This window comes from Festucalex cinctus, chromosome 16 (assembly GCF_051991245.1).
Source record: "Festucalex cinctus isolate MCC-2025b chromosome 16, RoL_Fcin_1.0, whole genome shotgun sequence".
In the NCBI taxonomy this organism is placed as follows: domain Eukaryota; kingdom Metazoa; phylum Chordata; class Actinopteri; order Syngnathiformes; family Syngnathidae; genus Festucalex; species Festucalex cinctus.
The window spans coordinates 11,043,554-11,069,567 of NC_135426.1; the positions used below are offsets into that span (position 1 = coordinate 11,043,554).

The following is a 26,014-nucleotide window of genomic DNA, read 5'->3' on the forward strand; positions in this document are numbered from 1 at the left end:
GGACCGAGGCTGACACACAATGATAGAGCTTCTCTTGCAGCGCACACGCACCGACACACTGCTAAGGTGCTTGGGAATTCCGCGTCTTATCCCAAACATCTGCAGGTAAGCCACTCAGCATGTGTTTTATTGGGAGAAGGTGTTTGGCTCGTTGCATGGCAATGACTTGCAATCACCGCGACGGCTCAAGAATGCGTGCGCGCATGTCAGCAAGACGCAGAAAGGTGCTCCAATCCTGGGATTAGCACGGAGGCTGTCGGTGCATCTGTTCGAGTGCCTGCTGGGTCCGTTTTAGCCATTGCTGAATTCATTAGCGGCGGTGCAGTCGGCTAATTGACAGCTTTGGAGGAAATCAACAGGTTTTCTGATTGTGAAATAGAGGTGGGAGGGCAAGTAGTAGAAGGTGTGTGCATCTGTTGGAAACAACAGATTAGAACACTTAGGGAATTAATCTTCTCTCAACGCTCTTTAAACCCCACACGACAACGTGACAACGGATGACATTGCACTGTTGGCTATTTTGGGACCAGACTGCTGGTCACGGTCAAATGACGTGACAGAACTTATTGACCGGCTTGTATGGTGTCAATTTGAAAACAACTACTTGCTCATTTTGTTGACAAACGATGCTAACGTTGCTGCTTACTGGGGTCATGTTGACTTGACAAGTACAGCGACCATCAGGTCTGTCACGGGCGGTGAACTTGGAGACCAAAACGGTCTCCACTTGGGATTCCTTAGAATACCACGGCAACCCAGGATAGTTCATAAGCCGTAGCCACTTTTACACAAGCCATCTACACAGCTTTTCCCTAGCTTGTCGTCCTGTGTACAAGGTACCGATGCAGGGTGGTAGTATGGAGGTTGAGCCAACAATTTGCCAGGTTCTTTCTGAAATCGTCTCAGAAACGTGACATCACCATTGTGTAAGGTCCTGATGCAAAATGCTGAGATTGGCAACAAACCAAATGTTTGCAAGCTTCTGATGTGCTATCAGGGCGGGATGGTGGGGTTGATGTCAATCTAAGAATTTGCCAAGTTCTGACATAGTATCAGAAGTGTAAGGCCGCCATATTGTAAAGTACCAATGCAGGATGGTGGAGCTGAAGTCAACCCGGGAATTTGCCAGCTTCCGACATAGTTTCAGAAGTGCAATGCCACCAGTGGGCCACAGTAAGAAATTTAGCACCAAAGACTCTTTCACACCATTACAGTAGATGCATGGCAACAACAGTGACAAGTGTTTTCAACACAAGCGGATGTGGGTAGCAAGTTCACACTCTGGTCACAGACCCTTAAACTTTGTTACGCCTCTGAAAGTAGGAAGAAAGCTGGCAAATTTAAGCTCAACTTCTTTCCCCTCTTCGCAGGACAGGGGACAGGAATCTAAAAAGGTGAGGGGAAAAGTAGCTTAGTTGACTAGCTCTTTGACTGCCAAAGACGTTTCATGATGATTAGTAAAATTCCAATTAATGGAATGCGATCTTTCATTTCGTAGCCACATTGTATATGTAGTAAAGGCAAACAATATTCTTTTTGCCTTGAAAGATGAGCTAAAATGCTCAAAAGCGGCTGGCACTGTGGATTTTTTTGTTTTGTTTTTATAACGCCTGGCAGTCAAAGAGTTAAGGAATAAAAACATATACAGCCCTACTGCTGTTCCAGATGTTGGCACTAGTGTTTCTAGGTATTGAATTATTTGAATGTGCAAAGCCACAACGGGGTGATGTGATATGAAGAATAATACCGGTTCACAAGTCAGATGTTAGGCTGGACAAGTCTTAGGAAGACTGTTTTTTTACCATTATTTGTTGGAACACTGGGGTACCTTATCTGTTGCAGAGCGCAAAGCAAACCGTCAAGGCACACTTGATTTGAGCTCTCACCTCAAATCCATCAAATGTCTTCAATGATAAGACTTGGAGGGGAGGTGATTCCTCCAAAAGTCTGGCAACAAGCTCTTGTACCGTATACTTAAGACTGCGGTGCCTCCATTCTTTCAAGCTTTCCCCACTCTATTATTATCAGCAAAGTGGTGCTTGTTTGTGAAAGGCTGGGGTCGGGTTCATTTAGATAGTGGAGAGACACACTCATTGGAAAGCCGGTGGGGAGTGTTTGCTCACTTAATGGAAGCAACTCTGGCAGCAAACGTAAAAGACAATCAGGCAGACCGCGGCACAGTTGACTCTCCCGGCCTGAGAATGCGACAATGGCGTGTCAATGATGTCTCGCTTGGACCCTCTGCCATCCTCCTGCTTCTGCTCTGCTTGGTCAAGCAGCATTACCCCATAATGGAAGGGAGGCCTGTAAATTCTCACTGGCTGCACTTTTTATGGCTCCTTTCCATTTGCTCTGCTGCCTGTCACAAAAGACAATGCCTTGATTTAAGGATAAGCATTGGGTGATGTGACAAGGGAAAAGGGCCGGATAATGGCACACTGTGGTCTTGTTTTGGGGGTTCTTGGGGGCTATTTTGGTGTGACTCCTGTATTTTATTAAAATATAACATTTTTAGGTGTATCTGAGGGCGCATTTGGTAGCATTACGGCATGTTAACTAGTTTAGCATCCTACGCTAACATAGCCAGCTTTTCACTTGGGAGGAGGTGACTAAACATATTTAAGGTTGTTGAATACTGTATATAAAGACTTTCACATGTCAAGCTTCTAGACAGGTTTGGAAAGACAGCCAACAACAACAAATATCTGTCTAAAAGTATAGACAGAAAAAAATGATCAGCTAGCTGTTGCACATAGCCAAGCTAAAATACTCCAAGCAACAGTCCCACCATGCAAAACAGCAAACCAAAAAAATTATAACAGCAATAATAACACAACAAGACAGAAGGCAAGAAGCTGACTGGCTGAGATGGAGAAGGGAAAGCTCAGCTCACAACTCATAAAGTGCACAGACACACCTGGGAAATAACCCCAAACACCAACCATGTATTAAAAAAATCTGCAAATTATAGTATTTTGTGTCTGATGCGAGTTTCCCCTTCTCCATATGAGATGAGATGAAGTGAAAGTGATACCAACGTGTGAAATGTGAGATAAATAAATAATAGATAGCCTCAAACGTGTAAATAATGGATAAACGATAAGATAATTTGGCCAGGATCTCAGGCAAAAACGACATCTTTTCTGCTATCATCTCCAATATAAAATTTGTAAGTGAGTTTGTGTGGGCGCACCACAGAACAGTGTGCGTGGGCGCACAATGGCAAGATGCCCCCAGACGTTCTTCTCTGCGATCTTTGCACGCATGAAAGTCATCCAAAGTGTGTAGGTGGACTGCTTGCGTGCTCGAACATGGGCCGAAAAACACCCAGGATGGCTTTAATGTTGTACAGATGAGATTCTAAAATTAGGGAGTGTGTGGGAAGCATGAGTTTGACCCCCCAAACACCCCAGTCCCCACCCCGCCTTCCTCCGTAGTCATGCTGTGGTCCGGATTAAAGACTTTGAGCTCTTCTAATGGGGAATTAATTTAGCTACGGTGGAATATTGGCGTTTTCTCTCCCACGTGAGCGTATAAACACACTAGAGATTTAGAGCCAGCAGGGAAGGAGGAAGAGAAAGGGGGAGCTGGGGGCTTAAGGGGGGGATACAGGTTGTTGTTCTCGTAGGGGGAAATTCCTTTGGTCCCCTCATCTTTTCACTGAGGCAACAGTCCAGTGACTTTCAACTTAAAAGAAAAAGAAGTTCCCTTAACTTATTCTTGAGCTGGACCAGACTCCCCTGGCTAGATTTTGATGGAAGTCTGAGAAGTGTAATTGTAAATAATGACCTTAACATCTAAAAGGGAAACCAGTAATTGAAGGGGTCTGAAATACTTAAATGGTTTTTGGCGGGTGAACGTTTTTGGGTCTGAAAAGTCCATCAGTCGCTCCAAGGAGCTGGCAAATAGATTGAGCTGACCTTCCAAAAATGTTCATCTCACACCGTGCCCTATTTGTCTTTGTTTTCTAGGTCATTTCTAAACATGTAACCAATTCACAAGGCACTGACGACAGCATGCTTCACCTCCACCGGACATTGGCCCTGTGCTTCTGGTGTCTTCTTCTGGTTCACAAGCAGGCCTCAGCTGATGAAGAGGGGCTCTGGGGACCAACACCTTCCAGAGAAAAGCCACCCCAAAAGAAAACCGGCTCCTACTGGTGGACCCCGAGCCTGCCAAAGCTCCCGTCCCTTCCGTCACTGCCGTTCCGTCTGCCTTTTTATCCTGTTGGGGGTGAAAGTGAGCCTGCAGAGTTGAACACAACCGGCCAAGAGCTGTCAGACCCAATCGATCAATCCGGGTCTGGAGATGGGATCATGTCTGAAGCCTCTGCACTTCCCACTAGTTCCACTCAGTTCCGAAGCAGCGTGACTGAGATAAGGACGGAAAGTCTTCTTGCAGGAACATCACATCCTCCACACGGTAGAAGTGACAATGGCACTCTTGTTGCAACCTCTGCAACGCATATCAGAAATACTCAGAGTCCCACCAGCTCAAGCACGCTGGAACAAAATGGGACACACAGACACCCACCTTGGGACACGACACTACCATTAACAGTGCAGCGCTTCCCAAAGGACGACAACGAGTTTTTACATACGCTGTCGGCAACGATGGCACCAGAAATCACAATTCCTCCCAACAAGGCAACAAACCCTGGAATGGGAATCACACTGACCCCAGCCTTCACTCCTGTTGACACCACTTCAGTAAAAGCACAAGGCTCAGCAGAAAGTCACACCACTCGGACCACCAGTATGGGGGTGATCACCACCACCACCACAAGTGGAAAGGTTACTGTACCGAAAGAAAAAGGTAAAAAAAAAAAAAAGTCTGACAAATCAATGGTGGTGGGATCGATTGTGCAAGGCTGATCAATCATATACAGACATGTGTTCAATAGTTGGCTGTCAAAAGGCCTGCATAGAGGTTAGGTTGTCAATGCGCAATTCTGACATGTCATTAAAGATCGTGTGGAAAAGCTGTCAAGTACTATTAGAAACAAGTCTACGTCACAACTGCATTGATGAAAGGCTGTAAATTCAACTTCAAAAGAAAAGCTTAGGATTCTCTTAGCTTTTATGGCTCCTCCAGTTGATATACTTATCAATGCCAAAATTAAGTGCATGTTTTATAACCTGTCTTCATAGAGGTTGCTTGAAAAGGGTGAGAGTGGAAATGTTTCGCTAATAAAGACCAAAGTGACATTGAAGGAACCTCCTCTCTCTCCAAAGCCCATCCCCCTCCTGACAGACGTTATCCGTATGCTTAATAATCAGACACATCCATCATGTCGGGTTAGAGGTTAGGCCGGAAGTTGATCAGTCGATTAATCCAAGCCTGCGGGGGAAGGGGAAGTTGGGGTCCCTGGACATTTGATAAAAGTGCCTCGTGTGCGTTTGCCCCCCCCACCCCCAGCGCCACTGACCAAAGGTGGGGCAGATTAATCATGGGGTGGGGGATTTAGATCATGTGATTGACAAGCCATCTGTCCACCGGTGTGGACAGAGACCCGCAAGTTTTCCCGCAAGGACGTTTACAAATGATCCAAAAACTCTGGGGTGCGATAATAATCCCATGGTAAGCTGCAGGAGCAATGCAAAACCGCAGTGTCGCTACATGTTCCGCTTGTGTACAATGTGCCAGTGGGGAGGGGGACCACCCCTGATTATGGCAGAGTATCAGTATTCTGAGCGCACAGTCAGCGAAACCATCCACAGCTCCAGTGGGACCACACGCTCGCCAGCCGCTGTTCACCAAAGCTGAACATGCTCCCGCTCCTCCCATCCTGCCCCTCCACCTTTTGTCAGCTTTGTACAAATCCTGACAAGCGCTAAGCTCCCGTAGCCGCTTTGAAAACTGAAGTGTTTTGACAAGGAGATTTCCTTGCAGGGAAAGCTGTCATGTAAACGTGCTTAAAATGAAACAGGAGGATGCTAATAGCGCAAGCATTGCACATAGGCTGCTAAAAACATACAGAATATCCAGACAGCCCAATGCTGTCAGCTGTCATTTTCACACCTTGGTGAAGATTTTAATTAAGGGTGAATAAAGACAATTAGTTAATCACTGCATGATATGACTGGACACTGGCTCGGAGCCGCTACCAGTGCTGAAAACAACACAAGAGGCTGCTAACAGACACGTGAAAGCTGACACTTTGTGACTACTAAACAAAATACAGCATGTCCAATCATCCCAGTTCTGTAAGCTGTCATATCAACACATTAGTCAAGAGTTTCAGGATGACTAAAGGCTAAAGGTTTTAGCCTTAAATCCAATCACTACATGGACCAGAGGCAGAAACTTCACTGGCTGGAAATCATTACTACTTGTTAAAACGATACAAATACACAGAAGAAAACATACTTTCACTGTTAACACATGTTATATCCACATATCCCAACAGTTTAAGATGTCATTTTGACACTTTGGTCTTAATCACTTAGAAGATCAGAATACACAATCTAAATTTAGACAGCTAAATTTCAGCCTGACCAATTTCTGCACAGAATGTAGGGTTTTTGTTTGTTTGTTTGTTTCTAGATGGTCTATAATGGTAAAATGGCAGCACATGCACGTCGAAACATCAATGCAATTAGGCTACGGAGATCCACACAAAGTGCCGTGGATGACTGGCTGCATAAAAGTGGAGGCCAGGCTGACCCATTTGACACAACTGGGTTAAGATACACAGTCATTCCACTCCAAGTGCAGTGTAGTGTTAAACTATTATTTTGTGTGTGTCATTTCTCTCTGAAGCCACCCAGAGCTTAAACCGCTCGTTTCTTCACAGCTAAGGCAGATCAGGCGGATGAGGAAGGTGCGGCCCCTGATGGCTACATGACGGATGTTTCAACGCTACTAGCAACGTCCCTGTCAGGAATAATTGGTGAGCTCAGAGTTCTGCTCCTTCCCCATCCCTTAAACTGCATGAGTCCGCGTCCAATTTCATTGTTGAAGGGAGGTAAAATGTTCAGATTTAAGATGATCTAACACCATCAACGATATACCATCGATAAAGTGCTGTCTAATAAAAGTGCTGCTGCCATTATTGTCTTGCTATTTCTCTCATGGGATACGACATATACAACTCATGATGAAAATCGATCTCTGGTGACATATGTGGCCCAGTTCGCAGGAGCAGCTGTAACCCACTTCTTCTATTGCTCGCTCCAGAATAGCAGAAGCGATTTCTCCAGAAATAGATTTTCTAAATGTGTCACTTGTTTTAGCGGAAGTCATCTTGTTCTCAAGTTCCATGTGTGAAGGTGACTGTGGATGGTGTATTTGCCCTGAGAGGCCCCAGCAGGTGGATTTGCAACAGCTGGGAATCAAACCTGGGATACGATAGTCTGTCATTGGTGTTTTATACCAAGCACTGCAGATGTGACCGAGTTGTTCCCACAGGAATGTGTCACGTGACCTAGCGGCACACAGCAGAACCTAAATTCTGCGAGCTGTCCTTGCTTTGTGGTCCACCAGACTGTCAGCACAAACGTGCACTGATGTTAGTGCAAAGATCAGTCAGGTTTTCCATCCACGCGTCCCTAGGGTGGCATCTCGATCGCCCTGGAAAGCAAACACACAGACCGACACATTTCTGAGTCACACCTCCTTTATCGATGTTTGTTTGACCCTCTGGTCATGCTTCCCCCTATAGGTTAATATTTCTGGCCTGGCAGGATGACATCAACAGCAGCATAGACATTCAGAACATGTTTTTAATAAGACAAAAACATTGGTGAATATGCACCTAAATCCCGACAACTGACTAATAAAACCAATTGCTGCACCATGCTCTCAGATAGGGTTGTCATATTTCCTCCAGCTTGACGTTTGCATTACAACCTGCTACAATAATCCAGGTTTAAATGGGGTGAAAATGCGACAAGATGACTACTTGTGAAAATGCTCTGTCACTCAAGTACAGTAAACGCAGACGTGTCTCTTCTTGCAACTGGAGCAAACAAGCGCAGGTTAAACATGATTGGCCTAGTTAAAACAAAACACCAAGCCCACGTAAGTGAGTGTCCCATTTGAAGGTGGCGGCCCATGGGAACATAAACAAAACGAGCAAATTAAGGGACAAGAAAAGGGAGGGATGGAAAAAAATTAATCAATAAAAAAGGTGTGAAACCGCATGAAATCTGCAAAAGGAAACAATTAGTGGGCCTGTCTGGTATGCGTACTTCTGATCTCTAATGCCTTCTCAATGCTTTTAGATCTATTTTGATGTACACATTTCCTGCAAAACAACACTAATCCAGCCCACAGTGCAATTGCCTATATTGCCGGGTTATTACTCTCGAGGTCTGGGGTCTATTAAGAGAGCCTGGTTCTTGATTGTCTGCAATAAGCCTGCAGCAAAATGACGGATGAGCCAGCACACATGACAGCAATGAATCCCTCTTTCTACATCATTGTCAGACTACTGGTTCTCAATGTTTTTCTCTGCGGTGAAAAGATAGCAGGAATGCGGGCAACGATTGATTTATGGGATTAACATGGGTATAATTTAATTTGAAGTCAAGAAAACTGATTTTGTGCTTTTTTTTTTTAAGGGACTACAGCAGAAAGGTCACAAAAGCTTCAAACAGAGACCTGGATGTCGAGTGACATCGTCACGTTCCTCCCAGACTGCAATAAAGAACACTCCGGGAACTGCAACTTCTCAGGCGACTGGGAATCGATGACATCATCAGACATGAAGCCGGCACAAAACAACACAAGCACAAACCAGTCAAGCATCCCTTCGGCATTCTCGTCTCCTCTCATGTTGGTTCCGCTGTACACAGACTGGAACAGCGCCATGGCAGCCTGGGGCCTGGCCTGGGAGGCGCACGTGTACGGCGCCGGTTGTGTCTTTGCGATGCTAACGTTGGCTTCTGCACTCAACCTTCTCTGCTTGCCTCTGCGCTGTCCATCTGGTTGTGGCTACTTTGCTCTGGTCAGCCTGTTTCTACTGGCCGCCGGGGGTACCAGATCTTTCTCGCTCCTGTATGACGCATACGGCCACCAGGACCGCTTGCCCTCCAGCGAGGCCTCGCTGATGCTCTATGAGGCACCGTTCCCTTGCCTGACGGCGGCATTCGGCTTGGTTTTCCTTCTGCTTTCCATGCGCTCCAGAATGCAGCTTTCCTACTCGGCCTTCCAAAGACCCTGCTTCTTGGCCTGTTTGGTCACCTTGCACTTCACTGCTGCCTTCGGTCCAGGGACCATGCTGAAGTTTTACCAGCAAAAACCTCCACTTTGCCTCTTCCTGTCCCTCATCTCCCGTGGAGCCTTTGTAGTCCTTGCCACCTTCCTGTCCACTGCTTATTTTGTGTTCTACGTCTACGTGCGCGCAGACTCCAAGCACATCTACCACCTGAACAACACTTCCCCGACACCAGCCGAGCGATATAACCGTTGCCCCTTCGCCGAGAGCCGCGACTGGGATCGTGCGGCCGTAACGGTTTGTCTTTCCGCGCTGTTTTGTTTAGCCTGTGCGGGGCTGCAGCTGTACGCGATGCTCAATGCTATGGGTGTCACTGGGGGAGAGGAAGTCTTCCACCCGTGGTGCTGGTGGACTTTTCAATTCAGCTGCAGACTGTGCGAATTGGGTGTTTGCCTCACCTTGGCACTGGTCGTGGCACAACCAGTCTACTGCTCTGACCAGCTAGCGTCCGCTGGAAGCTGTTGGACTGAACTGCTGGCGTCAAAGGCACCCATCCTTCCAGGGAGCTGCCAGTGGAGTTTAGGCCATCAAGAGAAACTCGCTATTGTGGACACGGTCGGCCTCGGTGAGACAGAGAGCCTTCCTCTCTACACTCTCATGGACGAGAGGCTGTCTAGCAGTCTAAACGGGCTAGACTTCCTGTACCACAGCAACCGGGCTCTGGCCTATCGAGATCCTGAAGGAAATTCGGACATGAAGGACTCGCAGAAACTCGGAAATGGAGGCGGTGGAGAGCCTTCAGGCGGATCCTCCTTTACAAGTGACTCCACTACAGACCTGAGGCCGCCGTCGCCCATCAACCTACGTCGCAGCATCGATGAGGCCCTCTTCGGCGAGGCTTTTTTCCCAATGAGCCTTTTCAGCACAAACAGGCCCACACAGAGCAGCAACTCACCCGTAAACAACCATAGTAAACTTCCCAGCCTGTGTGATCCCCGCTTAGATGATCATGGCCTTTACCGGACCTCCTCTTGTGCAGACATAACTTCCAAAGCAGGGGAGATTATAGCCAGGGGTCATCCATCTCCATCCCCGTCCTCTTCCAGCTGCTCGTCTCCCGAGCGCTGGAGGGGAAGCTCCTCGTCCAGCTCCTTGTATCGAGCATCCATCGGAGACTCTTCACTGGTCCTCTGCCCAAGTCCAGAAGCACAAGCTCAGCAGCAGAGCAACCCACAGAGGCACTACCAAACGCTGGGCGCAACCTCACAGGAGAGCCTTGACCTCGATATGTCGTCTGAGGCCGACCGATCGGTGCAGGAGGAGTTTGTGAGCGCTTGCAGACAAATCGATGCGCTCAGCATCTGCAGCGAGACCATTGACTTGTAATGGACAAAGACTTGACGTGAGGACTTCATGAGAAGGTGAAATGTAAGGGTTTATTTTGGCAGCAGGTTTACAAGTGTATGGTAAACCACAGCTGCCAAATAACACATTTGGTAGGTGTGTCTTTAAATGGTCATTAGTGAATGTCTATGCGGGTTTAAGTGCCAAAAATGTATGAAATAACGGGTAGTTTGTAAGTTTTACACTTTTTCTGCCTAGTAAGTCAAAAATCTGTCAAGTATAGCCAAAATAACTAATATCTAACACAATAATGGATACAACAGCTCATGGTTTACTGCATTTGTGTATTATTTAGCACTTATAAAATACTACTGAAGTTCAATTCAACTTAAGCACAAACTTTATGAGGATGCAAGTGAGCAAGTGGCGTCCTCTGCTGGCCATTCCCTTAAATATTTCTACATGAACTGCTACCCTGTGCTGACTAATTTATATACGCAAAATGCACACACAAAGTTTAATAAAGTTTATCTGTAAACCAATGACTGTTTTTTTTTTTTTTTTTAGCCCCAATAAGACAGCTGACGAGAACAGTTTAATTTCTTTATTTGTTTCACCAAATTGAACAGTAAAGCAGCGCTCCCTATGTTGAGCGCTTTTTAAACAGTAACAGGCGGTGTCCCAAAAGCAAACACTCAAAAACCAAGTCTTCTCCATTCAGGATAGGAAAAGAACAACAAAAACATGTCAAAGTCTGTATGTGGGAATTTATCTGTACTTTTCTGGACATTTTCTTGACAAGACTTGTGTTAGTCAAGCCAACCCAGTGCTGGGAGAAGTACTTTAGCTTTAGGTAGAAACTGTGAGGCCTTAGCTTAAGGCCACATCTACTACAACAGCGAGACAAGCGCAGCAAGTTTTTTAACGGGACCACCTATCAAGGCATTTTTCCGGTAAAAACAACAAAAGGCATTTATTAAAAAAAAAAAACAACAAAAAACAAAACATGGGAATGAGTGTAACAAGTTAACAAACAGGCTAGTTGTTTTGTTTGTTTTCACTATATTTGGTTCTGACATTACAAAAAGAGCACGTATAAATACACTTGGCAGTGCGTATGCAGTTACAACAAAGCTTAATAAAAATACGTTGGGCTTGTGGAAAAAGGACATGCATATCAAAAACCCTTCATTGCTCCATCCAAAGTCCAGAAGAGACTGTACAGCTTTTCCATAACAAACCCACTCATGGAAACATACCTGATTATATTGTTTTTGGTCCCGATCGTGTGATATTTGGGCTCATGAATGACTGGAGGCGGCTGTGCTGATTGTAGGCGGCGCCCGAGGGTCCAAAGTAAACAAGAGAACTCGCCCCGAAAAACAAAAACACGACCACAAACGTAGAGCCGCGACGCAAGACTCAAATGTGTCATCAAGGAACATCTGGAAACCCAGGCGTGCCGCTTTTTACGTGCAAAGTGCCCTCCGCTACTCCCCTACCCCGGCCTGCGAACTTGATGTTGGTGGAGAGTCGGGTGTGGAGATGAACTAGACGTGGACATGATGGCGGGTGGGGTGGGAGGTTTATCGTCATTTAAACATTTGGTCACTTTCTTTTTTTTTTTCTTTTCTTTTTAATAAGGTGGTATGATGGCCCATCCGCAGCTCAGTAAAGACGCTTCTCGTAACTGTCGAGGTGAGACGCAAGGAAACACAATTAGTACCGGATGTGTCATTTCAAGTGCGGCATCCATTTTGTTTAATGGTTAGCTGCTGCATTAAAAGCCACTCAAGCGCATGCAAGACTCCACGCTGTTGTTAGAAAAGCTCTCAAGTGTTTCTAGTAAGCACGCTAAAAAGGTTAATAGCCTTGTACCCTTTTTGTTAACACCCGCACTTGAGGAAATACTCTTAAGCCCAACATCACATTTTAGAGTTCATGTTCAGTTTTATTTCATCCTGGAAATGACACAGTCAAAAGACTATTTTGGTTATTTTGACAAAAACTTTTCCAAATTAATCTATACACGGATATCCAATATTCCACCCTGAGAGTTTTATACCTTATTTCATGCTGAGATTATTTGCCACAAAAGACTACTCATCATTTTCAAAAAATGTAATTGATATCGCTTATCCATTATTTCTAGACATATGATGGCCATATTCAGGTCTTCAGCTTAACAATTATGCTAGTACGAAGATTTGACGCTGTCTCATAAGTGTCCAAAAATCATTTTATCATTTGAATAGGAAGCAAAATGATTTCTTTTGCCACCCTCTTGTGTCATTTCCAGCCATTTAACATTAAATAAATCACTTTAACTCAAAATGTGGATGATTTGAGTCTGTTTCATGAATAAAATACACATTTTCCGTACATCTAATTTGTAATGCTATTTTTTTTAATGATTTAAATGGTTAAGCATGAAGCGTGCTCGAAGCTTCTAACGTTGGAAAAAGCGCTACTTACGAGTGAAGTCCATGAACGCCTCCTTCCACCTGTGCCGACATGGTCCTCTTCTCAAACTTGAGCTCTCCAGAGTACATCATGGAGCTAACAAAATAACAAACGTGTTTAGCTGGTGCTGTTGAATTATATGCGGAAGAAGAATTGAGGCTGTCCTCACCGGAGCACCGAGAGACTTTTGGCCCCGATATCCTGGCAGCCATGTTGGATACCGGCTATGAGGTATGGTACAAACTTGTGGATGGAACCCTTGTCCTGCACTGAGCCCGAAACACCCTGTGCCACCTTCACGGCGTCGCCCTCGCTGTCATGTTGAAAAGACAAAAAAAAAAAAAACACCCGTCAAATCTACACCCCACACTTGTTTTTATAATGTAGTACAGTGCGACTTGAGCACACCTGAAGTAACGTTTCTGGCTACTGGTGCTCTTCTCCATGGCATCGAGGGAACCCATGCCACGGTACTTTTTGAGCCGCACGCCATCTGAGAAGAAGTACTCACCGGGAGCCTCGGTGGTCGCTGCCAGCAGGGAGCCCATCATGACTATAACGGAAAAAGGCGGGAAACTATTAGATAAGGAAATAGCATTTCAAGGATCTGATTGACATGCTTTTGCCAAAGCATACGGGTCTTGGCCTTGACACCTGTGCTCTAGGAGGATTTGATATTTCTTCAAATGTGTGTATTATTATAGCTCCTTACTACCGGTATTTACATAAATATCCAATTTCCTGCACTCTTGTGTTATTTCCTGCAGGCATGAAAATATGGAGGACCAAAACTGCCAAAATTCGAAATAAATAAATGACTAAATAAATAAATAAATAAATAATTGACTAAAAGTGAAAAATAAAAATGAATATAAAAAAAATATAATTCAAAAATTATATCTAAAAAATATAAATGGAAACAAATCCATTTTTATTTTAACTTTTAGTAATTTATTTATTTATTTAGTTATTTATCAATTTATTTAGTCATTTATTTATCTATTTATTTATTCATTTATTTTTCTATTCAGTCATTTATTTATTTAGTCATTTATTTATTTTGAATTTTGGCAGTTCTGAGCCATACTGCCAAGTTAAAATGTTATTCAAATGAGGGGGCGGGTCCTAAGCGTGTCTTGGGTTGGACTCCGCCATTGCAAACTGTCTGTCATTGGTCGAGTGAGCAGCACGGCGAACAAGGAAGTCTCAGCAATGGACGACTATCTTGTCCACTGTCTGCTCTCACTTGTTGTCTAGCAACTCAAGTCGCAAGTTGAGGTGACAGTGGACACGATCATCGTCCATTGCTGGAGCTCTCCATTGCAAGCCGGCGAGACTTCCTTGTTCGCCGAGTTGCTCACTCGACCAATGACAGGCACGCTTAGGACCGCCCCTTCATTTGAATAACATTTTGACTTGGCAGTACGACCCAAAACTGCCTAAATTCCAAATAAATAAATGACTAAATACATGACTAAATAAATAAATGTCTAAATAGACAGATAGATAAATGATAAAATAAATAGATAAATAAATAACTAAATAAATAGATAAATAAATGACTAAATAAATAGAGAAATGACTACATAAATAAATAAATGACTAAATAAATACCGGTACCTTAAATACATTACCTAAAGTGAAAATAAAAACGGATTTATTTCCATTTATATTTATTTTTTTTTAATATAATTTTCGAATTATATATATTTTTTATATTAATTTTTATTTTCACTTTTAGTCATTTATTTAGCTTGAATTTTGGCAGTTTTGGTCCTCCATATGAAAACAGGTCAAAACAAACTTCCAGAAATGCATTTTCATGTAGCATGAATAAAATCCAGTGCGAATGGGTGACATCATTACACGGGTGTGCGTAAACTGCTGCGTTCAAGTGCGCCATGGAAAACAGCCAAACCACATTTACCAACAACAATTTTTCATAACTACTATACTGCTATAATATGTCATGAATGTGGTGGGAAAGCGAATTAGAATTTATTTAATCATTTCTAATGTCTTTCCATTGGGGACATTCTTACCGGTGGACGCTCCCAGCGAGAGTGCCTTGACCACGTGTCCCACCGTCTGGATTCCACCGTCAGCGATGACGGGCACGCCAAAGCGCCGGGCGTACTCGGCCACCTTGTACACAGAAGTCCCCTGAGGCCGCCCACACGCCATAACTGTAAACGCAGCAACAGATGCTGATAAATGGGGCAGACATTGCCTTGGCAACATAGAAGAGGGAGAGAACCAGAAGTGTCTCTCTGGTTACCATGGGCAACCATGAGAAGGCACACAGAAAACAAAGCTGTATGAGTACCTTCCTGCGTGATGCAGATGGAGCCGCAGCCCATGCCCACCCGCAGTGCGTCCACGCCGGCATCGATCAGATTCTTGGCTTGTGCCGCTGTCACCACTGAGAAGAAAATGTTTGTTTTGTTTTTTTTAAAGAAATGGGTGGGCAATCGGCGGCATCTGGACCACAAGAGTATTTTATTTCGTCATTTGGCCTGATGTGCAATTTTATGCGAGGCCACTGTTGAAAAAACAAAGGCTAAAAGTTGCCCAGAAGGTTTAAAAAGCCAATTTAAGAGGGTAAATGCAATTTCGGAATTTGAAGACCTTTTATATACACTTTGATAAAAATTTTAACTACAGTGTTAACCATGTACTTACCAACACATGAGAAAATGTTAAATTTACAATTTCTTTATTGTCAAATACTATACATTTACAAATACACCATACACAGAATCACACCCGTCACCATGGGCGGGCCATAGGGGTCCGTGCCCACCCACCAAGATGATTCTGCCCACCCATTTGAGGCACAGATCTCTAAAATGGTTCTCCTTTTTTTATTATTATATTTTTCCATTCATTCTATTTAGCAGTCTTATGTCTGAGTGTTAGTAAACGCAACACAGGTCTCGTGGTGAGGAGGCACGTTACGTTTGAGTTGGCTGCTTCTGTTCATTGCTTCTAATGCTCGCCCTCGTGAATTGTTGTTTTCGGCGTCGGCTACAGCCAACGGTAGCCGTTTGTTCAAGACAAATAAAAAGGGTGACCTTTCCAAGCAACGTTTTCTGGCGGCATTCTTGCAAGACGTTACAATATGAGGAAATAGTGGTATGGTTTTGTTTGATTGATGACCAGTCTTATCTGCAATAGCCACAGGACCCACATATCGTTTGGGCATCTAAAATGAGGTAGGATTTTGCTTTCCTTTTTTGTTTTTAATTCTGCTGCAGAGACCGTTCAAACAGGTGGCCCGTTCAAATATGTCAACGCATCCGCCATATTGGATGTAACAATTGTATTTGCCATTACATCGGCAAATGGCTTGATGATAGATCTCCAAGAAACGGTCTTTACAAATAACTTCACTTTGCCTCATCCAATATGTCTGCGGCATCAACGTACTCAAGACGCCGCTGCAGTCTACTGTATGTGTATGTACTGTACATTGGGGTGTTAAAAAAAATCGATTCGGCAATATATCGCGATACTACATCGCGCAATTCTCGAATCGATTCAATAGGCGGCTGAATCGATTTTTTTTTTTTTTTTTTTTTAAAGAGCTCAGAATTGTTCATTCGGTAGTCTTACCGATTCAAAGTCTTATCATCATTGCATTTTTTTTTTTTTTTTTTTTTTTTTTTTTTTTTTTGTGTGTGTGAATCGATTTTTAAACTTCCGTTTTTAATGGAAAAATATTCAACAAAACGTCTGACTTCGGGTTAGGATTCACACCTTGAGCATGGAAGAATGTTATATGAACGGAACATTAAGCCTTAATATTTTATTTTAATGCTGTTCAAACATGAAACAGATTACAACCTCTATAAGACTGAAATTTCAGATAAATAAATAATACATTTTCATATGAATCTTACACTCTACAAGCTTACTGATTAGTATTTTCTAAATTTGAATGAAAAAAACTCGCAACAATCGACTTATAAATTCGTATCGGGATTAATCGGTATCGAATCGAATCGTGACCTGTGAATCGTGATACGAATCGAATCGTCAGGTACTAGGCAATTCACACCCCTACTGTACATGCTTTCTATGATAATACTGTCACGGGTGCCATTCAATGGATAGATGCACGGTAGTGCAACATAAATTTATCCAAATATATTGGGCAAGTTAATGCTGTCTGTAGGGTTATCATATTCAAAATAATTGGGCCCACCCATGCATTCATCTGTCCCCCTTAAGCCTGGGCTCTGGTGATGGGTCTGCACAGAATTACACACACTTCATTTAAGTCCCCCCAACAAATTTACCAAACAAGGTGCGAATATGTGACAATATGGCATTTTTAAGCTCCTCTGACTTACCGTTTCCTCCAACCACTTGCAATTCTGGAAATTTCTGCTTGATGTAGTTTATCATGTTGATCTGAAACACGGAGTTGCCCTGTGAAGAGTCCTGAAGGGAGAGAAAAAAAAAAAAAAAAGGTTGTCATTTTTTTTTTAAATGTGTGAGAGTGTTTTTTTTGTCTAAAAGCATGGTAAAAAGACCCACCAACACCACCACGTCCACGCCCGCCTGCACCAAAAGGTCCAGCCTGTACTTGTCGTCATCGCGGGTGCCGATGGCGGCGCCGCACAGCAGCTGCTTGCGCGAGTCTTTGGAGGCTAGGGGGTAGTCCCGGTTCTTTTTCAAATCCGTCCTGGCGATGATGGCCACCAGCTCGTCGTTGTCGTTCACGATGGGGAGCTTGCCTGGTTTGCAGCAACAATGTCAACAAATGGAGGGGAAAAGGGAAAAAAACAAACAAAAACAAAAAAACAATATTGGTGTTTTTACCTTTTTTGCTGCGCTGCAGAATGTCATTTGCTTCTTTTAGGGTGACACCTGCCGGAGCAACCACCAGCTCCTCCCTCTTTGTCATTGCCTGAAACAGCACAAGCCAGAGTATTTATATAAATGTTCCTATTCAATATGCATCCCTGGGTAAGATATTGCATGAATTCCCACTGAGCACAAACCTCCGCCAGGGGCTTGGTGTGGTCTTTCTCCGACAGGAAGTCGATATCCCTGGAGGTGACGATTCCCACCAGCTTTCCGCCCATTTTGCCCGTCTCGGTGACGGGGATTCCCGAGAAGCCATGGCGCACTTTGGCTTCAAGCACATCACCGACCGTCTGGCGGGGGCTCATTACCACTGGGTCTGTGATGAAACCTTGCTCGAATCGCTGAAATATGAATTGCATGTGTAGAAATACGATTTCTTTCTTTATTTTTTAAAATGAGTGGGTTGATGATGACGCGGTAAAGCCAGCATACCTTGACTTTGCGGACCTCGTTGGCTTGGAATTCGGGTGTGCAGTTGTGGTGAATGAAGCCAATGCCTCCCATTAGCTATGAAGTCAATAAGATTTTTTGAAATGGCATAATCAGAATAATTAAAGCACCCATGCAATCAACATCTTACCGCCACTGCGATGGCCATTGCAGATTCTGTAACAGTGTCCATGGGGGAAGAGATGAGGGGGGTCTTCAATGTGATCTTCTTGGTTAACGCTGATGTTAAATCCTGACAGGTGAACATTTTAAAAAACATAAACCACTGTACCATAAACAGGTGTGTTATTATTATTATTATTATTATTATTATTATTATTATTATTTTAAGTTCCGTATTTAAAAATAATCATACATAATACACAATACATTCATAAAACAATTAAATATACGAGTAAATAAAACAGAAAAAAAAAACAATCAAGTCCGGACAGGGGAAAATGATTGTTAATAAATGAATAACTAAATAAACAGGAGAATGTTATTTTAATTAGTTACTCAATTGGTAAATATATTTTAAAAATAAACACAAGAAATGACTGGTTTAATGACATATGAGCCAATTTCTGACCACATTCAGCAAAAATCAATTTAAAAAAAACTAATTACACTGACACAAAATAATCACACAATAATAAAAAAATACTTTATAAAAATATTGTCAGACTATTATGTTCAATGAAATGAGCCAGTGCCCCGGAAAGTCAAAATTAATATAAAAATAAAATACAGTAAATAAGCTAACCAGTGTATTATGCACATCAGCCACATGAGGACGCAATTTCATCTTGGAACAGTAGCTGAATGAGCCAATCATTTTTCTTTTCTTTTTTTTTTCTTTTTTTTTTTAATTCAAGCACAAATTTTATCAGGAAAGTGATACCTACTTCCCACATGGGGTGGTGGTGTGTGGGTGGGGGTATTGGCGTAACAATAATGATGATATTCCCGGTCAAATAAATTCTTATCAGGCGTTAACTCGCAAGTGGGCTCCTTTTCTCACATGGTGAAGGTGAGGGGTGTGTGGGGGTGGTGGGTAGAAACCACCTCACGCTTCCATTTAGAGAGCATGCACTGATGTGTGAGATTCCACCTGGGAGATGGGAATTATGTGAACGTCCACACAACATACACATACACACGCACACACACGGCCTCTGTGTGACACCTCGGCCCAGATTGTGCTGGGGGTCTACTCAGAGCCAAATGTGGACTTGTTTTTGCTTGTCATGCATGAATGGGCACACTGTAAAGAACAGAGGCCAAGTGGGGCACACATGGACCATGACTGTGAGGCCACAATGACAGAAAGGTGAAGTATCGAAGAAGAAGCCTAAGGCACTAAAAAAAGCAAGAAGACAAAGTTGGCGTGTTGCTTCAGCATGCCCGAAACCCACGTGAGGGTAAGCAGCTCAGAAAACGGATGGATGGATGGATGGATGGATGGATGGGGCGATACCTACATATTTATGCCTATGCTATCCAAACAAAAATTTTCTCAGTATAGCTTTAAAGATAAGAAGAGACAATATTCAAAGTTATTTGGAAAATAAAACACGTTAATTAAATTAGGGGAATTTTATTTTCAAATGACCCATGTCACCCAGTGGCCATAAATGGAAAGGCAATGTAATAATAATTTTCAGTAAAAAGCAAAAACAAAAAATAAATGAATAAATAAATAAATAAATACATAAATAAATACATAAATAAATAAAAATAAGTATGTTTTTCAAAGGTAAAGTATAATGTCGACATTTGTTTATACAGGATTACTGTATATTATTCTTATTTGACAAAATGTTCTCATACCCTATAATATTTTGTTTGGAAAATGGGAAAAGTTTGGTAAATACAAAGTTATCTGAAATCAACTCCTTGGATAAAAACAAATGAGAAGCTGATGAGATAAGAGTCGTGTTTTGAAATCAAGTGTTTTTACTTCTCAGTATGTGGCTTTCATCAAGTTAATGTCTTCTATGTAAAATTTCAATGGAATTCTTAAGAGATCAAGAGTGAAAATGTCACAAGATTCATACTTTTGAGATTATGGGCAAGCCTGAAAATCTTGACGTGGCAATTGAGACGGATGGGACAAGACGGCGTAGTGAGAGAGGATAACAAAAACAATTTTTAAACAGATATTGTACATAATACATTTCTGTTTTTGTATGTTGGTACAAGGCCTATTTAAATTTGAGCTCAACGTTGACTTTTTTTTTTTTTACATAGTCATAATTCATTACTTCAAGAGCTCTGGTATGTTCATGCAGCAACCTCTGTGCATTTTCCTGCACTGTGAATTTCATGTTTTTCAATTAAGTGATGGAATAAAAAAAAAAAAGCTTTTGTTTTTTTTTTCATTTTATGATTCATCCATTAATAAAAAAATAAATAAAATAATAATTTAAAAAAATCAACAGCGACATTATTCAAATAATCCTTGATGCAGAACTAATGTATACAGAATGTGCATATTTATAGTCTTATATAATAAATATTAATTAACAAATATGTAGTTTTAATATTTATTTTTAATTCTAAGAAGATCATTTGAGATTCATATTCTTCAATACATCGGTTGCCATTCAGTCTCTGTATCGTGACACTAATGTAGAGCAAATATAGCAATGATGTCGTATCGCTGAAAACGCTGTTTGCTTTGAACAGAGCTCCTAACAGAGCACGTGGCGGGGGAACATGATTACAGATACCCATTAAATAAAACCTGTGATATGAACAAAGCAGAGGAAGGCGGATTTACTTTAACCCCCCCCTGAGATTATCTCCTCCATGGCCAACCAGCTGGGAGTGGTGGGTGAGATGAGCAACCCAAGCAGTCAGGGGCAGCAGGATGAAGTGAGTAGCGTCAAATGAGCAAAAATAATAAACAAGGCTATTTCTGTTTCGCACTCAGGTCTGAGGTTTGGCAGCATAGAAGCGCGTCTAGACGAGGGAACAAGGCGGAACCTTCACAAATTTTATGCCGTACTCACCACTTCGTCTGAGGTGAAGTCGATGAAGCCAGGCAGAATTAGGAAGTCACTGAAAGACAACACAAAAAAATGAGAAAAGTCAGAGGCAAACATGAGACAGCATATACAATACTGATTTAAAAAACAAGAAAAAAAAACATTTGTGGCACATATGTCCTCAAAAAGCATTAGAATGAGGTGAAGTACCTACATGTCAGCACATTTTTTCCACTGGTCACATTTAGTATCATGATTTTACCATATATACTTTATACCCAGATGCCACTATTGAAAAAAGGGAGTCGTTTTATATTATAGTTTAGTCCTACTTCTGTTTATAGTTGCATGGCAGTTTACGATGTTAAAATGTTGCTACACTTAATGAAGTTTTTTCCCCCAACAATTTTTTATCTGCGTTATTGATGCAGTAAGGTCTCCTGAAACAGACAGTCCGCGACTGCTGTATTTGTACCGTACCACGCCCACAAACATCTGCGTGGAGAGCAGCAGAAATTCCAGAAAAGCATCTGTTAGCAATTAGCTGCCGCCGCAAAGTTCAGCTGCCACACAGCAAAAAAAGCAAAAGTTTAAATTATGAGTTTGTCAATGAAGTAATGAGTACATACCAAATGTTCCCTGCAGTCTTGATTTTTTCGCCGTGCTGTGTGACAGCAGGCATGACACATATTTTGCGGTAAACAACAGGGCCGGGCAAGAGTGATTGGTAAAAAACAAAATGGAGGCTTAGTTGTATAAGTAAACTCCATTCTTTAACAAGGCCACAGATTTAGAGAAGTAGGAGTTATTTCTTATATATCTTGAAAATTGTACTAATTTAACATTTTTCTTAATTATTATGTTACTGTATTTAAATTAATAGCAATTATTTTTTTTCTTTTATATCCTTCCAGTAACTAAACATTTTAACCATTTACTGTAGTCATTAAATTACTCCTCAAGACAAACAGAACAAGTAGTAAGTGTTACTATATATATTTTTTTAAATGTATTAAACTTCATTTGAACTCAATGATTTCATCTATTACATGTAAAATATAATGTAATACAATTTTATGTGATTTTATTACAATAATTGCATATTTTTTTTATTATTTAATTAAAGCTTTTTCAGTGACTTCAGGCCACAGAAGAAACTGTTCAACTGTGAGCCAAAATGGCCTCCGCCATCTTGTACACATTTGCTTCTTTGAGTTTAAAAAATCTTCTTTGAGTTTAAAAATCACTTTCAGACTGGATTATATGGCGGCAATGTTGTTTATATTTTGGCAGCCACTGCCCAATTCTACCCTCAAAGTTGTAACATTTTTGCCCATTTTAGGAATTCACGGCACAAAGTGACCTGTGTGGACCAACAACAAGTCTATAATAAAAACCTCAACCTCAGTGTGGTATGGAGCCAAGAAGACAGTTTTAAGTCATATTCATAAAGGCCTAAAGGATAAATATTTGGATTTATGGCACAAGGGATTTTTGGTCCAGAGGTCATCGAGTGGGCTTTCTCTTGGAGGCCATTTCGGGACACAAACCTCCATTTTGAGGTTATACAACAGCAGCGGCTACTCTTTCTAATAAACTTTGGACCGGGATGGATGGAATTTGACGCCACGTTGCTACAGTATGTCATGCGCTTTTTGGAAGCACACTGCCTCAGTTCTCTCCTGCCGTTCACATGATTTCTATTGGTACCGTCATGTGAGCAGCCTTAGAGCAGGCCGTGATGTGCACAATTAAACTGCAAATGGGGAACGCGTCCTTAAAAAACAACCAATCAATAAATTGTTAGGATACACAGTTATGATGGTTGTTTTGGGGCATAATTGCAATGATTTGCCTTGTTATGTTGTAAAATGTGACTTGTACGTTTTACATATTAGATACCAGGATGCTAACTAGAGGTGAGCCGATTATCAACATGAAGTGAGGGAATCGAATCAATCAATTATCAACAGGAAGTGAGGGAATCGAATTAATCAATTAAGTAAGGTAGGCCATGCAAAGAACACATGCACAGTAGAATCTCCAAAATGTCCTTTCAAATCTCATTGTTCTCCACAGTAAATAATAAAAAGTATCATGCTGGTAATCAAACTAAAATAAAACAAAAGTACTTTTTTTGGGAGGGAAGACAACAGACAAGATAAAAATTTAAGAGAATGTGAAACAGCTTGTTATTCTCTTCTCATTCCCAAGGTAGCCGTTTGTCGCTACATGCTAGTCTATGACTTGTTACATAATTTTTGTTTGCGCCTGCTGTATTTAGCGTCTTGGTTCTATTTCCTGTCATAACCCTTTTCCTCTTTACAATTATTAAAGTAAACAGAGCTAGTTCTTGAATGAGTCCGGTTTTGTTACTGATCCCAAAGAACCCTACATCAACTTGATAAAATTAACACTACGTAATTGATATCTGATTGGTCATACTGAGGAGCCAAGAGTAGCTCAATTCACTGGCCTCTCCAGAAGTTTTCTTTGAATTTTCCCTTAGAATACATCTAATTTGTTCCGACTTCAGAGGTTCCACTGTGAAGCCATTGTTCATCCCACGACGACTGATCCTAGATAAAATGTGCACGAAGCGTATGATTGATATGAAGCGTGTGATTGGCCTCAATTATTTTTTTTTGTAAATCAGGATAATCATGATAATTTCGTACACAGTTTCAAACTGACTTGTTCTACTCACTTGTAAGTCAACCCATCTCCTTTAGAGCATAGCTCTTCAGCCGTTTGACCGTCCGAGTGTTGGTCACATCTGCTGGTTCAGAATGTGTTGGCCATTACAAAGCGCTAAGTGACGACACACGTGTAAGCGTGTGCCTTTCCAAATTGAGGTGGAGTGGGGAAGGGGTTCATGTCTTACTTGTACGTGAGGCCATCGCCGACAGAGAAGAGCTGCTGCGCCGAGAGTCCGTCCTCCGGGACGTAACCGGTGCCGCCGCTGATTAAGTAATCGGCCATGCTGGAAGAGAAAAAATAAATAAATACATTAAGTAAAAATAAGGATGATTCCCTGTGTTGGCATTTTTTTTTTATTTTGTTCTATGTAATCAGGTCATTGTGCCTTTTCCCTCTACTACTTGCTTCCGGCTCCTGATTGGCTGCGTCTATCATTCCAAGCTAGCCCATTTTATCATTTTCCTTGAATATATCAAAATAGCCCTTGTTTCCTTATTAATTATATTTTTCCAATATGTTTGCCTGTAGTATTGATATTACGCCATTTGCCTTGACTACTTTCTTCCAGCTACTGATTGGCCAAATCTAAATTCCTGTCCAAGCTAGCCAACCAGGTATAATGCTGCTGCATTCGAGTAAAGTGGGAAGTTGGATTTATCCCAGTCAGATTGGTGCAGTTTTGACCTCAAAGTGTTCGAGGCCAATGTAATGTCACCAACAAAGCCAGCCGATTACAATAAATTATTTGTTTTTCTGGTTTACCTATGACAGTTCTGGTTTTGTATGGAATCACAGGAGTGCCAAAATTAATAAGAAATAAAAACGCAATCCATAAAAGAAACATCATCAATTAAAAGAGACATTTACGAAAGCAGTTATATAAAGACATTCAATAAAAGGGAATATTTACTAATGCAGACATACAAAGGCATTCACTAAAACCGAACAGTCATTTTTATTAATTTTGGCACTCCTGTGACTCTATAGTCATAGGAGTGCCAAAATTAATAGGAAATACAAACACAATCCTTAAAAGAGAACTTTTACAAAAGCAGACATACAAAGGCATTCGATAACACCGAACATTTAATTTCATTAATTTTGGCACTCCTGTGACTCTATAGAATCATAGGAGTGCCAAAATTAATAGGAAATACAAACACAATCCTTAAAAAGGAACATTTACAAAAGCAGACATACAAAGGTGTCTTGGGTACCGCCGATTTCGCCAGCACTATTGCTTTGTCCCACTATTACGCAGGTCCTATTGTCCCGTTTTTGTTTTTATCTATTCAGCGAGCCAATTGTTTGGGCCATGTGCATGTCAATCCCACAGTTTACATTTCATTCATATATTTCAACAAATAAGTTTTTTTATGTTATTTTGAATAACTACATTAATGTAAAATTAATAAAGACAGATCGGTACATATAATCGCGTAAATTATGTTTTCCATTTAGAGTCTACATCTCTTTTTTCTTTTTTTTTTCTTTCGGTCTACATCTCCGTGGTAGTCGCCATTGTCGAGTGACGTTAGATTGAAGCCGACGTCGTGACTCGACCTCCTAAGGGACGTTCCACTTTTCCTGTTTGGAGGTCAGAAAAGTCCGACAAGTTCCCTGCGTCCGCGAATGCATCATAAGCAACACTGATTACAGAACAAGTCCTGCCACTGTACCCTTTTGAGACGTTTGTGGGTAGCCGCAGGAACATCTTCAGGTAGGCAGTTGATAATAAACAAGCAGAAATGTCTGTCAAGAATCAAGCACCCACTGTCTTCTTGATGATGTCATACATAGAACAAATACGTTTTAACTATGAGGATAAAATATAGGAGAACGTCAACATTGCAGCGTTCGAGTCGCGGCGTAGGCAAACGTGACATGGGGAAAAAAATAGTTGAAATTACCTAATTACTATGTTAGGGTATTTATTTTATTTTTATTTTTTTACGCTTTGGGCTCGTGACCTACATTGCAGGCGAGCAAATATTACTAGCCTGCTCCTTAACGAGCTCTTTAAAAGGCTACATAACGAGAGATGACGTCT

General features: G+C 41.8%; 2 protein-coding genes across 14 annotated transcripts in view; one reads left to right on the forward strand and one right to left on the reverse strand.

Moving 5' to 3' along the window:
• On the forward strand, nt 1-11,046 carry prrt4b (proline rich transmembrane protein 4b). Its single transcript, XM_077500778.1, has 4 exons — nt 1-105; nt 3,972-4,815; nt 6,797-6,892; nt 8,565-11,046. Exons 2-4 carry the CDS (start codon nt 4,017-4,019, stop codon nt 10,544-10,546), a joined length of 2,877 nt encoding a protein of 958 aa, XP_077356904.1. The 5' UTR covers nt 1-105; nt 3,972-4,016; the 3' UTR covers nt 10,547-11,046.
• The window catches only part of impdh1b (IMP (inosine 5'-monophosphate) dehydrogenase 1b), a 23,100-nt gene continuing 3,128 nt past the window's right edge, over nt 6,043-26,014 (reverse strand). For 2 of the 13 annotated variants that reach the window (XM_077500787.1, XM_077500793.1), the window contains exons 2-16: nt 24,149-24,247; nt 23,972-24,040; nt 21,289-21,337; nt 18,423-18,524; nt 18,275-18,349; nt 17,977-18,183; nt 17,795-17,882; nt 17,510-17,709; nt 17,323-17,413; nt 15,294-15,389; nt 15,010-15,153; nt 13,376-13,520; nt 13,137-13,280; nt 12,980-13,063; nt 11,094-12,194 (exon numbers count right to left, since the gene is read on the reverse strand). In XM_077500787.1, coding sequence (XP_077356913.1) covers nt 12,173-12,194; nt 12,980-13,063; nt 13,137-13,280; nt 13,376-13,520; nt 15,010-15,153; nt 15,294-15,389; nt 17,323-17,413; nt 17,510-17,709; nt 17,795-17,882; nt 17,977-18,183; nt 18,275-18,349; nt 18,423-18,524; nt 21,289-21,337; nt 23,972-24,040; nt 24,149-24,247 — 1,615 coding nt within the window. In that variant the 3' untranslated portion in view covers nt 11,094-12,172. Of the gene's footprint in view, nt 7,573-11,093; nt 12,195-12,979; nt 13,064-13,136; nt 13,281-13,375; nt 13,521-15,009; nt 15,154-15,293; nt 15,390-17,322; nt 17,414-17,509; nt 17,710-17,794; nt 17,883-17,976; nt 18,184-18,274; nt 18,350-18,422; nt 18,525-21,288; nt 21,338-23,971; nt 24,044-24,148; nt 24,248-25,164; nt 25,605-25,643; nt 25,940-26,014 lie in introns of those variants that run through there. The other 11 variants (XM_077500785.1, XM_077500798.1, XM_077500788.1 and 8 more) reach the window with 9 other exon arrangements.